The 12,087-nt window shown below is 46.3% G+C and overlaps 2 protein-coding genes across 7 annotated transcripts in view; one reads left to right on the top strand and one right to left on the bottom strand.

The window, feature by feature from the left end:
* Window positions 1-4,350, bottom strand: part of LOC120791939 (latent-transforming growth factor beta-binding protein 1-like) — an 82,511-nt gene extending 78,161 nt beyond the window's left edge. The window contains exon 1 of the mRNA XM_040130817.1: window positions 2,806-4,350. Within this exon, the coding sequence (XP_039986751.1) occupies window positions 2,806-3,041 (236 nt within the window). The 5' untranslated portion in view covers window positions 3,042-4,350. The remainder of the gene's footprint in view (window positions 1-2,805) is intronic.
* Window positions 4,325-12,087, top strand: part of LOC120791938 (integrin-linked kinase-associated serine/threonine phosphatase) — an 8,407-nt gene continuing 644 nt past the window's right edge. Inside the window, exons 1-9 of one of the 6 annotated variants that reach the window (XM_040130814.1) lie at window positions 4,325-4,631; window positions 6,631-6,784; window positions 6,950-7,067; window positions 7,910-8,016; window positions 8,211-8,304; window positions 8,640-8,727; window positions 9,871-10,007; window positions 10,571-10,690; window positions 11,677-11,758. In XM_040130814.1, coding sequence (XP_039986748.1) covers window positions 6,724-6,784; window positions 6,950-7,067; window positions 7,910-8,016; window positions 8,211-8,304; window positions 8,640-8,727; window positions 9,871-10,007; window positions 10,571-10,690; window positions 11,677-11,758 — 807 coding nt within the window. In that variant the 5' untranslated portion in view covers window positions 4,325-4,631; window positions 6,631-6,723. Of the gene's footprint in view, window positions 4,749-5,892; window positions 6,103-6,242; window positions 6,360-6,630; window positions 6,802-6,949; window positions 7,068-7,909; window positions 8,017-8,210; window positions 8,305-8,639; window positions 8,728-9,870; window positions 10,008-10,570; window positions 10,691-11,676; window positions 11,759-12,087 lie in introns of those variants that run through there. The other 5 variants (XM_040130812.1, XM_040130811.1, XM_040130810.1 and 2 more) reach the window with 5 other exon arrangements.

Below are 12,087 nucleotides of genomic sequence, written 5' to 3'. Positions count from 1 at the left end.
CTTTAAAATGTCAAAAAAAAAAAAAACAGCTTTCACCATCAACATTTCACGGGTTACTGTGTTGTTCTCTCTTGATTTTGGACTATTTCATGTTTTGCACACAGAGCAGCAGTCAGACTATGTATGGGTTAATAAATGGTTCTACCTAAGTCTGTAGTGTTAAGTTTCAGAACACACTCAGTTTATGGTTTATTAGAAACACACAGCTAAAAACTGAGTCAGTCTAATGCAACGGTCCTGCAGTAAAGTCGGTCATAATGTTGGGTTTTTATTGACACTGTTTTAGAGAGTTTGTGTTTGTTATTTTGCCTCCTCTCACTGATATAAATGAGTAGACAAAATAACAGAAACACCGGCCGAATCACGAAGTACAATTTTTAGCTTCAGCCTCATTGTGAGGGGAGAAAAACGCCGTTCTAGGCTGCACAGAGCGGAGAGAAAGAGGTGTGTAACCACCGGCTTAATGTGGACGTACTCCCAGCGTGAGGGGCTTTTAAAACGTCGACATATTTGAGTCCCCTGAGCAGAGCTGGTCCCCGCTTTGATATCAAAAACAAGACCTGAGTGTGTGTGTGTTAACAGTCTGTCAGGACTCTGAAGTCGAGGGGAACTCTTTCCCCTTTTCACACACTCATACAAACATGCCTGTTTTTAAACCTCTTAAAAGCTGCTCTGTTTACACACATACACACACACAGTTTATAAGGCCAGTCAGTTCACCGGGTTTAGGATTAGATGCAGAGATCTAGATATATATGTGTGTGTGTGTGTGTGTGTCTATTCAGCCTCAAGTGCAAGTCTGACTGACAGTCAAGTGATGGATGCAAAGTCAACACACACACACACAAACGCACACAGAATTTCACACATGCCTGGGGTGTCTGCAGGCCAGCACACCTGCCAGGTGCTGATTGCTCGGATGTTTTATGGTCTCTCACACACACGCACACTTCGCCGGTTACAGGTCCAGAGCAGACTGTTGAGATGTCCCGCAAACCGAACTCGGTTCTGTCAGCGGGTCGCTCGGTCCACCACAGCTGTGGAGTCGCCGGTTCTCGAACATGTCGGACGTGGATTCTGTGTTCAGTTTTCATAGCAGCGTAACCTTTAGCTGTCACCCAGCGTTAGCGGCGCGTGTGACAGGATTTCAAGCTCTGCGATCGGACGTTTCTTTGCCTAAAAGCACCGTGGGGAAGAAAAAACATGCCAAAAATTCCATATTTATCACTTTTGAAGTGAAAAGTAAATAAAAGCAGACATTAAAAATGAGCCTGTCTTCAAATGTTAATGCTCAGAAGTCAAAGGTCCAAGAAGCCTGTGGCCATAAGAACTGAAGGAGACGTCAACTACGAATCCCAACGTTCATTTCAGCCAGAAACATCCAATCACAGAGCTTCAAATTCATACAACACCGACAGTGCGCTGAAGCCAAAGATTGCACCGCTCATAAAACTGCTTTTACAGTCTGCAGCTTAAATTAATTCAGTTTTAATTTGGGAGTCAATTTTGGATGGACTCAGTAACCAGGGCGACGTGTCTCGTTTGCGACAAATTCGCTTCCATTCTTCTCCACAGCAACAGCAGCCGAGGCTCCCGGGTATTGTAGTATTCAGAACAACTGAGTTCTCAGAAACAAAGCGTAAATAACTCAGAGTGCTGGTTAGAACATAAGCTTATGTGACGGTTGCACTATCCAGGAGATTCCAGAGAGACTGTTCCATGAAATTCTGGGACAGGAAACAGAACGGCCAACGACACGTCCAGAACCAGACGCTTTGCAACCCCGCTGCCTCCTAATCGCCAGCATCGCCAGCGTGGTCCGAGTGCAGCCTCCGAGAGCCGCTGGCATGGCTGTACTGCGACTCTGCTGGTGCTGATGCATGGGTCTGGCACCAAAATGGGACCAGGCTCCACCAGTGACCACCCACAGCTGAAACAGTCGACTAATCGAATAGTCGACTAATTGATTAGTCGGCTGATAGAAAATTATCGGCAAGTAGTTTATTATTAATCCATAGAAATCATTTGTCATTTTTCCACTGATTCCAGCCTCTCAGTTGGGGATTTCCTGCTTTTCTTTGTCATATAGTCACTGTAAACTCAATATGTTTGGTTACTTGGACTTTTGGTCAAACAAAACCAGACATCTGAAAGCCCCAAGTCTCCACGGCCGTATTGACATTCTTCTGACGTTTCGTAGACTAATGATTAATCGATAACTGAAATAATGGTTAGTTTGCAGCCCTGTGACCACCTGCACTTTGATTCATTAATTGGATATTTTTTTAAAAGGTAAGCTGACTCTCACTTCACTGTAGCATAATCGGTTAAAATGTTATTTAAAAAAACCAAAACACAACACAACTGTACTTTTTAGATAATGGCAGCAATAGGAAAAGTGTTGGACGCCTTGAAGAACTGACAGGATGCCGGTGCAGTAAAAGGGGGGTGTTGTTGGGTTTGAGAGTTTTATCATCAGTTCCCTTCAGAAAATCACTCTCTCCGAACTTTACATGAGTGTGTCATGAGGGGTTGGGCCATTTTACCAAAACACGGTTGATGTGTGTGTGAGTGTGTGTGTGAGTGTGTGTGTACGAGAGAGTTATCGTGCTGCTCAGGCTTCTCTCACCACCTCTTATTAGTTAATAAACACACGGGAACAGACTGCCCCCCCCGGACCTGTCTCTTTTCCTGGACTTCAGCAGGCCGAGGAGCAGAGCGTGAGGTCCGGAGCAACGTTACAAAACCCTTCAACACCTGCAGAGAATAAGAATATAAATAACCAGCGGTGTTCGCGCTGCTCACCCGGTCGGAGCCGCTCTCCCGCGGCCATCGGCCTGCCCTCCTCCGAGCTTCGCCCCGGTTCCCCTCGACGGCCGCGGGGGGGTCGGTCGGCCGGCGCTCTGCCTCCGCCGCCCGGCCCGGACCCCCTGCCGGTGCCCGGGCTGCACGCCTCCCTCCTCCCGGTGAGGATGATGCTGAGCCGCGGTGTGAAGGGTTAAAATCCAGCTCGTCCAGACGCAGAGGAGAGACAGCCGCATGTTGGAGTCACGAAGGGGATGGAAACTCGGAAAAGACGAATATCTGCGGGTTTTCGTGCGATGCGATGCGATTAAGACACGGCAACGCGCATCGTGCGTGAGTGCGCGCGAGTTTCACGTTCACCGGCGGCGTCGGAAAGTTTCCAGCCGCACTGACCCCGAGCATCGTCCGGCCTCCGCCTTTATGCTGCCGTCAGCCAATGGGAGCGGAGCAGCCTGACAGCCAATAAGAGGCCAGGGGCAAGGAGAGGAAGCAAGGAGGGAAGGAAAGGAAGGGAAGGGAGGAGGTAGCAGCGGTCCCGGACCCAGATCTAAAATTTAACATCCGCATTTATCAAAGACTGAAGGACTCGAGTCTCAGATCAGACTGCTGCGGCAGATTCAGAGTCCTCGCCAAGACCAGGAGGGACCACATCAGTCCAGATCTGTTTGTTAAAGAATGGATCTTAAAACAGCCCCCGTTGGTTTGTGGGACTCTGGATGGTTCATTTCTGATCTGCTGCTCCGTTCTGCACCATCGGGACCTCGCAGATGGTCTGGGACAGATCTGCCTAGTGTCCCTACAGTCCAGACCTTCTCAGGTGGTCCGGGACGGGTCTGCGTACTGTCCCCAGATTCCAGACTAAACCTGTAGAAGCCGCATTCAGTTTTGATGCTCCTTATATCTGAACCGCAGATCTGCTCGACAACTCTCAGTTTGTTTAAATCAGGGCTGAGGACTTTTTATTGAACTAAATCTGGTGCTATTTATTCACGTGTCTCACTGACCTGTAACAGCACCCATTTTTACTCCACTGTTTCTATTTTTGCTAAACTTTATCTGTTTCAGTTTGTTTTACTCTTTTTCAAATTCTATTCATATGTCTTTACATATTGCCTTATTTTTCTTTTATATCTTCTATTCATAACTTTTTGTCTTAGGTAAAGCCCTTTGAATAGCCTTGTTGTTAAAAGGTGCTCTACAGATAAAATTGCTTCCCCTTGTCTTTTAGAAAAACTCTCATCAGCTGATGGTGCCTCAGCCAATGTCTTAAAAATCACTAATAACAATAATAGAACTTGGAAAACACTGAAAATGTCCTTCACTATAACAGTCTGAGAGACCAAAAGTCGTGGAAATGAGGTCCACTCAAGCACTGTAGCCTATGTAAGTACAACTTTGCTCTCGAATGTACTTTACATGAAACTTAGTAAAGTCAAACGTTGGCAAACTGCAGCTTTACTTCCGGATATTTCTATAGCTGCTCCGTTTAGCCGATGCTTTTAATCTGAAGGCTGTGAGCGGAAATCGCCGTAGCTGACATCGTGGCTAACTCGACGCTAGCCTTCAGGCTCGAGCTAACGGTAAACGAGTGAGCAGCTGGAGTCATTGTAACCCGTTCAGCAGCAGACCGTCGGAACATTTCGACCCGCTTCGAGACTCTTTTCAGACGTTCAACCCGCTCACGTAGCCGACTCCGTGAGCTTGCACGGGGGCACAGAAGCGTGCCGGCGCGGGCGGGTAGCTGCTGGTAGTTAGCTCGCTGGCTAGCCGCGGAGCTAGCGGAATGGACCTGTTCGACGACCTGCCAGAACCCACACAGACCGGCGGTGAGCGGAGACCCAGTGACGGTTTTATTTTCCTGACAGTGTCGGTTAATGCTTCGGAACCGACTTCCAACAGCTCTGTAAATTTCTGCTCTCACGTCGGGGGAAGCCGAAGAGCAGGTGTTTTGAATGGGCTGAAAATAGACGTACTGTCGTCCGGACCACCATGGTCGATCCCTGCATTATCTGGCGGTTTTGTACACTGCAGAATAGCCAGCTGCTAGGGCGGGGAAGTAACCGAGTACATTTACTCAAGTACTGGATTTAAGAGCTGTTCTGATGTACTTGCTCTTCTTTGAGTATCTCCATTTCATGCCGCTTGATATTTTTAATCGATGGAGTCTGAAACTGACAAAATGTGTTAAAATGTGGTTTACAGACGAGTCAAAAATATATTTGAACAGATTAATGAATAAAAGTTTAATAAATACATGTGTAAAAATAAATTTAATGTAGGGCTGCAACTAGCGATTGTTTTAATTATCGATTATTTGCTCGATGAATGGTCAGGTCAGGAAACCGTTGGTGCCAGTCACAGTTTTCTTAAAGCCCGAGGTGATGTCTCCAAGCTGCTTGTTTTCTCTCACCACCGGTACAAAATCCAAAGATATTAAACGTGCTGTGACATGAGACAAAGGAAGGCAGCAAATCCTGGCTAATAACGAGCTGGAACTGGGAGAACTGTGAATTTTTTTGCTTGATAAAGGACCTAAAGGATGAACCGCTTATCAGAATAGTTGCAGACCATTTGTCGGTCATCGTTTAATCGATCGATCGACCAATTGTTGCAGCTGTAATATAAAGCTTGGCGTTGCCTGTTACTAATGCACATTTCACAGGTATTCGATATTATTTTATCGAATCTTAATCCAGAATCAAATCCATTTATCAAATCGGAATCCTTTTCTAATCCCTTATTGAATCTCATGAAGTTTATTTTTTATCAGACGTCAGTTATTAATGAAGAACTCCAGGTCACAGACTTGGTTCAGATCTGAAAGCCTACCATTTCTAGTGGCAGCTATTAAATGAATCAACGTCAACATTAATGAAGCCTAATTAATGTTGACAACATGTAGCTCCGACCTGAACGTGATCTTAGCAGCAGAAGATCTGAAATATTGATCGATATCGATTGTTGTGACATGGTGAAATAACAGCTGGAATGAACTGACGTTTACACCTGATTCTTCACTAACTACCTGATCCAGATACCGGAGCCCCTGATCCAGAACTCTGAGCTTAACGAGCCCCAGTTACTGGTTGAAGCGGGACTCTCCTGTATTTAACGAGCTGCGATCGGCTGATCGTTTATCTGGAGAAGAGTCTCCTGTCTGGTCCATGGCGGTCGTAGAGAGACGTTAACCGGCAGACTGAAGCGTCACTGGACACGTTACCCAGTTAACATTAATCAAACACAGCTGGCCCAGTCTACCGCTGCTGATGTCTGTTTTCTACATCAGAGACATAAAAGGTTCAATAAGAGATTCGTTGGTGTCTGAGCTTAATGAATCTGGCTATTTTGCCAACCTGGTACAAAATTGAACCGGCCATCTGAACCAAAACCCGAGTTTTAACTCGAGTCGTGTGTGTGTGTGTGTGTGTGTGTGTGTGTGTGTGTGTGTGTGGGTTCATTTCTCACATGTGGGCCCAGCTTCAAAGCTCCAGATTCAGATGTAAGACCTCTAGTGTAGAAGAGACTGGATTCTTGATGGACTCTCCTGTCATGATGTGAGGATTAATAGGACTAGAGCAGTGGGAAATCTAAACATAATTGTCTTTTAGTGTGGGGGAAAAAAAGCACAAAACATCTGGTTGAAGTGCACTTTAAAGCAGCTGGAGGCGTATTGGAGAGTTTTTATTATTCTGCTCCGACTGTTACTGCACCAAAAGCTTTAAAATGGACATTAACCATTTTGTACTTTTAAGTTCTGGATTCTCACTCAATGATGAAGCTTTTTCTTTTTCCTTCAACTTTGTGTTTTGTTTGACTCTTCCTCAGGTCCAGTTTCAGCAGCGCCGGTCACAGCTCCACAGAAGGCCACCAAAGAAGAAGAGGAGGAGGAGGAGAAGAGTGTGAAACGAAAACGAGAAGATGCAGAGTCTCACACTGATAAAAAAGAGGAGAAAGAGGAGGAGGAGCGAGGGGAGATCAAGAAAGTTTGTAAAGAAGGTTTTCAGCTGTTCCAGCACAATGTTTGTTTGCTTCTTTTCCTCTATTCAAAAGCTCTTAGACCCTGAATGGCTGGAAATATGACATGTAGAGATGATGAGTGTAATGATTGACAGCTGTGTGTGTGTGTGTGTGTGTGTGTGTTCAGGCCTCCCTGTATTGAAAGGCTATGTGGCGGCCAGGCGCGGTGAGCGGGAGGAGATGCAGGACGCTCACGTTCTCCAGCCGGACATGAGCAGCTTGCTGTCGGCTCTGCCAGGACAAGTGTAAGACCTCCAACAGCCGTCCGACAGTTTGCCATTTAAGACCAACGAGTTCAGGGAACCAGAGGAACATTGGCTTTGTTGGACTCATTAATATAAAACACACTCAATAACACCACGAATGAAAGCAGCTCGGTTGTTAAACGTTCAAGACAGTTGACTGGGAATGACTTTAAACGCAGCGCAGTGTCTGTTTCTCCTCATTTTTCTAGGGCTGCTGCCTGAAAGTCGATGAGTTGACTCATCCGTTGAGAAGACCCTGAGTCGACTCACATTTTGCAGTTGAATCGCCGCACTTTTTTTCTCTTTAGCTGCATCATTGTACACAACAGCATTGCAGGCTGTAAACTTTACAAACCAAGTCTTGTCTCAAAATAACTACCTGTGATGGATGGAGGTAGAGAAGGGCGATGGCCAGGGGGAGCGGCGTGGTTCGTCTCTGTCGGCCGACGCCCTCAGCTCCGCTGAACGCTACAACACAGAAGCAAAACCCAGTCGCGCTTCAGCAGGTCAAAAAGTTAATGTTAGCATTGCAGTGGTATCTAGAGCTAGAAGACGAGCAGCTCTGGTCCTCGGTCCAGCTGTGGTCTGTCTGCCTCTGTTTAACCAGCAGAAAGCTGGATTGCATGTAAATGTACTGACCAAAACACTCCCACTCAGTAAACTGTGGTTGTAAGGTCGGGTTTAGGGAGGAACTCTGACGTCCCAGCCACTGCCTGTATCTTCACTGTTTTCTAAAATGATCGGTGCTTTGTCACGTCTGCCTTTGACCCGACCTACAGTCGTGCAGACGTGTGCAGATTGTTGGACGTTGTTTCTCAGATGTGTCTCTTTGTTTCATGCAGGTCTCGTGTCTCGTACTTTGCGGTGTTCGATGGTCACGGTGGAGCTCGAGCCTCGCGCTTCTGTGCGGAGCATCTCCATCACAATCTGGCCAAGAAGTTCCCAAGCGGTGAGTTCAGAGGCAGCTGAACAGCTTTAAGGAGACAGTCTGCCTATATTTATCACAGCATGTTGTTCTGTCAGATTGTTTACTGATTTTTCATTGGACCAGGGTTCATCTTTGGGCTGGGATGAGAATAACAGTCTTTTCCTGTTTGAGGCTGTGCTGTTTCCTTGGTGGTTAAACTTTGTTGTTTCTTTCAGGAGACACTGAGAATGTGGACAAACTGATTAAGAAATGTCTCCTGGACACTTTCAGACAGACAGACGAAGACTTCCTGAAGAAAGCTTCCAGCCAGTAAGCCTGAGTTTCTTTTCTTTTGGAGCAGCATTTGTTTCAGATCCTTATCTCTGACTTTCATCATTAGTTAAAATCCATAAATCCACTTACAACTTATAACTGCAGAACAGAAAAAATAGAGGCTGGAAAAACAGGTCTCTGAAAATCCCCGATCTAGAGTAAGACGGACACTGTTCCTGGAAACAGATGTAGTAAGTTTTCCACGCTGTGAGCTCTGTTAAGCGCTTTACACGGAGCCCCTGCTTTATGTTTTCTGTAGTTTGGGTGAATTTGCCTGTCCAGGTGCTTCTGCAGTCAGTCTCATATCTTCCCTCTCTCTGTGTTGTGACCAGGAAACCAGCGTGGAAGGACGGCTCCACAGCCACGTGTGTGCTGGTGGTGGACGACACGGTATACGTGGCCAATCTGGGAGACAGCAGGGTAAGCTGCCCCCCCCCCACATAATGTAAAACCAGGATTGCACATTGTGTCCACGTTCCCGTTAGATTACCGGAAACTTTTCGGGATAGTAGCACCTGTGCTCCAGCAGACGCTTTGTATGTCTCTGAGCTGGTGACAGCTTTGATAGGAGACGTTATGTTTTCTGGTTGACCGTCCCTTCGTCCGTCTGTCTGTCCCATTCTAGTGAACGCGATATCTCAGGAACGCCTGGAGGGAAGTTCTTCAAATTTGGCACAAACGTTCACTTGGACTCAAGGATGAACTGATTAGAATTTGTTGGTCAAAGGTCACTCTGACCTCACAAAACACGTTTTTGCGTTTAATGACTTTATTTCAACAGGTAGTAAATTGAAATACAGTGAGTGAAATGCTGTTGAAACCAGTTCAGACTCTATGCAGCCCTGATTCAAAAACTCACTTTTAAACCACATTAAATCCAGTTTCTTCACTCAGATATCACACAATCTACAATATGGTAAGACGACTGTGACAGGAAGGGCCCGTCAGTTCGGCCAATCACAGCATGAGAAATGATTCTTCATAGGCCGGAGCCTCGTGTCCGGAGCTTCACACAGATTTCTTTGCGATGCTTCATTTCCCGGTAACCGCGGTGGGCACTGATTGACAACCTGACAGTCGTCTTCGGGTCCACACTCTCCGTGTGAAAAAGACGGACGGTGAATAGATTTTATTCTGAGCTGAGGACGAAGCCGCGAAGTAGAATATCTGGATGTCAGAGATCGCTGTCTCCGTCCTCACGCCGATGACTGATTGATCATAAAAGAGGTAACGTTCGTAAAGACAGGTCCTGGGTAACAAACTAATGTCCAATCAGGATTTTAATCTTGTCCCGACGTAAACGTTCGCAAACGAACGCGCTCAGGTTTGCACTGTGATGTGACTGTGTGAATGAGGAACTGAAGAGTCGTGTCAGAAGCTGCTTCAGGCTCGGCAGGAGGAGACAGAGCGAAACCCGGGGTCTGTCGGAGATGCCCGACTCAGAGTTAAAGTCGCCTACGTTTCTGAAACGGAAAACCCTCATCTCAGATTTAACAAAGTCAGGGTTTTCACTAAACCGCTTCCTGAACCAGGGCCCAGGCTTTGATTGTAATGTCTCTCCAGGCGGTGTTGTGTCGGATGGAAGCAGCTGCAGCAGCAGATGGGCAGAGGAGATCAGTGACTCTGGCTCTCAGTAAAGAACACAACCCGACCATGTACGAGGAGAGGATGAGGATCCAGAGAGCAGGAGGCACCGTCAGGTACGCAACCCTCATCCACGTAAAGACACCCCAGCTGTGCTGTGGAGGGACGAACCGGGAATATTTTAACTTATACATTTCCACTGATTGCACTAAAATGCTACATCTGAATCTAAATCTGTGTGAAAGTTTTTTTAGACCCAGATGGTAATGACACATACTGTAGGTTACTTTGCGAAGCCAATTAGTACAACCACCTGAAACGACACCGAAAATTGATGAAAATATCAGAGCAATGAAAACTCCAGCGGAAAATCCTAACAGTCCTAACCAGAGCCTGGTACAGTTAATATAGCATGGATTCATTGATCACTCTCTCAATTAATCATTTGGGCCACAGAATGTCAGAAAGCTGGATTAACCCCCCTCACTGTTTCCCAAAGCCCCGAGCTGTCTTGTTTTGTACAACCAACAGTCCAAAACCCAAAGAGATTCAGTTTACTCATCTGAGAGGGTTGAGCCAGAGAAGTTTTGGCATCTTTACTTAAAACCTGACTTAAGTGATGAAGGGATGATTAAAAACTGCTCGAGCTAACATTCAGCTGTTTCTGTGCGTGTTGCAGGGACGGCAGGGTGCTGGGCGTCCTCGAGGTGTCTCGTTCTATCGGAGACGGTCAGTACAAACGCTGTGGCGTCATTTCATCCCCGGACCTGAGGAGGTGTCAGCTCACGGCCAACGACAGGCAAGAACAGAACCGCAGGAGACTTTTGTGTTGGCTTCTCTGGGCTTGGAAATCTTAATTTTACGTGTACTTGCCAGTTACGGTGGCTTGGGGATGTTTTTCTCCTGGAGGTGTTCGCTGGTCCGTTCGATTCTGGAGAACTGAGACCTGACCCGTCCAATTTCTGCTCAGTCCAGTGGGGTCGGGCCTCATTTTACTGCTGCGGGTCTTGGTTCCAAAGGGGACCGAGCGTGCACGGCATCAGCTCTGATCTCGTTGTCTTGTCACAGTCATAGAGGGAGAATGAGAACTGTGAACTTCACTGCTCAGCTTTGTTCTGACGAGGGAACTGAAGCCGCGCTTATTTTAGGGAAATCAGTCGCTTGCGAAATGGCACTTTTTTGGAATTAGATTATCCGTCTTTTGTCAATCTATAGATAGATCATAAAGCTGCTGCCGGTTTTGGTGTTCTCTCTCTTTTCGGGCCAGTCGCATTTTGGATAGGGTCTGATTATCCTCGGGGTTAGTTCGGTCAAGTCTGGCTGTTCTCAGGTCCCCCTCGAATTGGATCTCTCTGTTTTTGAAGAGTAATTTATGCACGTCTGGTTTGGATAGGATTTCCACAGGTCAGCTTGGGCCTGGATCCAAATGTTGCACCAAAGAAGACCTCAAGTTTTACTACATTCTTTACCTGCAAGTAATAAAACCGGGAATGAACACAGCAACAGGGACTACAAAGCCTTGAACTGAACTGAATGAAAATCATCAAAGTGATTTGTGAATTCCACCTCTCAGTGAAATGAGATGTTCCTCCCTCTCGAACGTCATCTGAAGTGTTATTTTGTGATGATGGCAGATGTTCGGACCGATGCCACTCATGTCTGTATGAAGCTACAGCCACCTCCGAACCTCGCTGATTAACATGTTATATGCCGTATGTTTTTCGTTGAAGTGGGTGGTTGTGTGCCAGGAAGTTGCCGCCGCTGACGTCTGTGCTCTCTCCGTAGGTTCATCATTCTGGCCTGCGACGGTTTGTTCAAAGTGTTTTCTGCTGATGAGGCTGTTAAATTCGTTCTCAACATCCTGCAGGTGTGTCTCTCTGTTCTTTTGAAGCAGAATTCTGGTTTATTACAACTTGGATATCACTTTAATACAACAGCTGCTTTAACTTCGAACTTCCTTACATATAGTAGTTGTGTGCACACAATATTACTAATGTTTATATTAGATTCAGTGTGACTTGCACCTTCTTCGGATATAATTATCTCTGATGTCCATCAGGAATAAACATGGATAAATCCACTCCTTATTACTGCAGAACTTCATTCAGAATCCTCCTGTTTTTAAGTTTCCTTCAGCATCACAGTGACCCAGTGACAGTCGTCTGTACGTCCACGGCTACGCTGAGAACAGGAGCT

The sequence above is a fragment of the Xiphias gladius genome, chromosome 7, assembly GCF_016859285.1.
Source record: "Xiphias gladius isolate SHS-SW01 ecotype Sanya breed wild chromosome 7, ASM1685928v1, whole genome shotgun sequence".
In the NCBI taxonomy this organism is placed as follows: Eukaryota; Metazoa; Chordata; class Actinopteri; order Istiophoriformes; family Xiphiidae; genus Xiphias; species Xiphias gladius.
The sequence above is the reverse complement of the archived record's forward strand: the minus strand, read 5'-3'. Positions and strand labels throughout refer to the sequence as shown.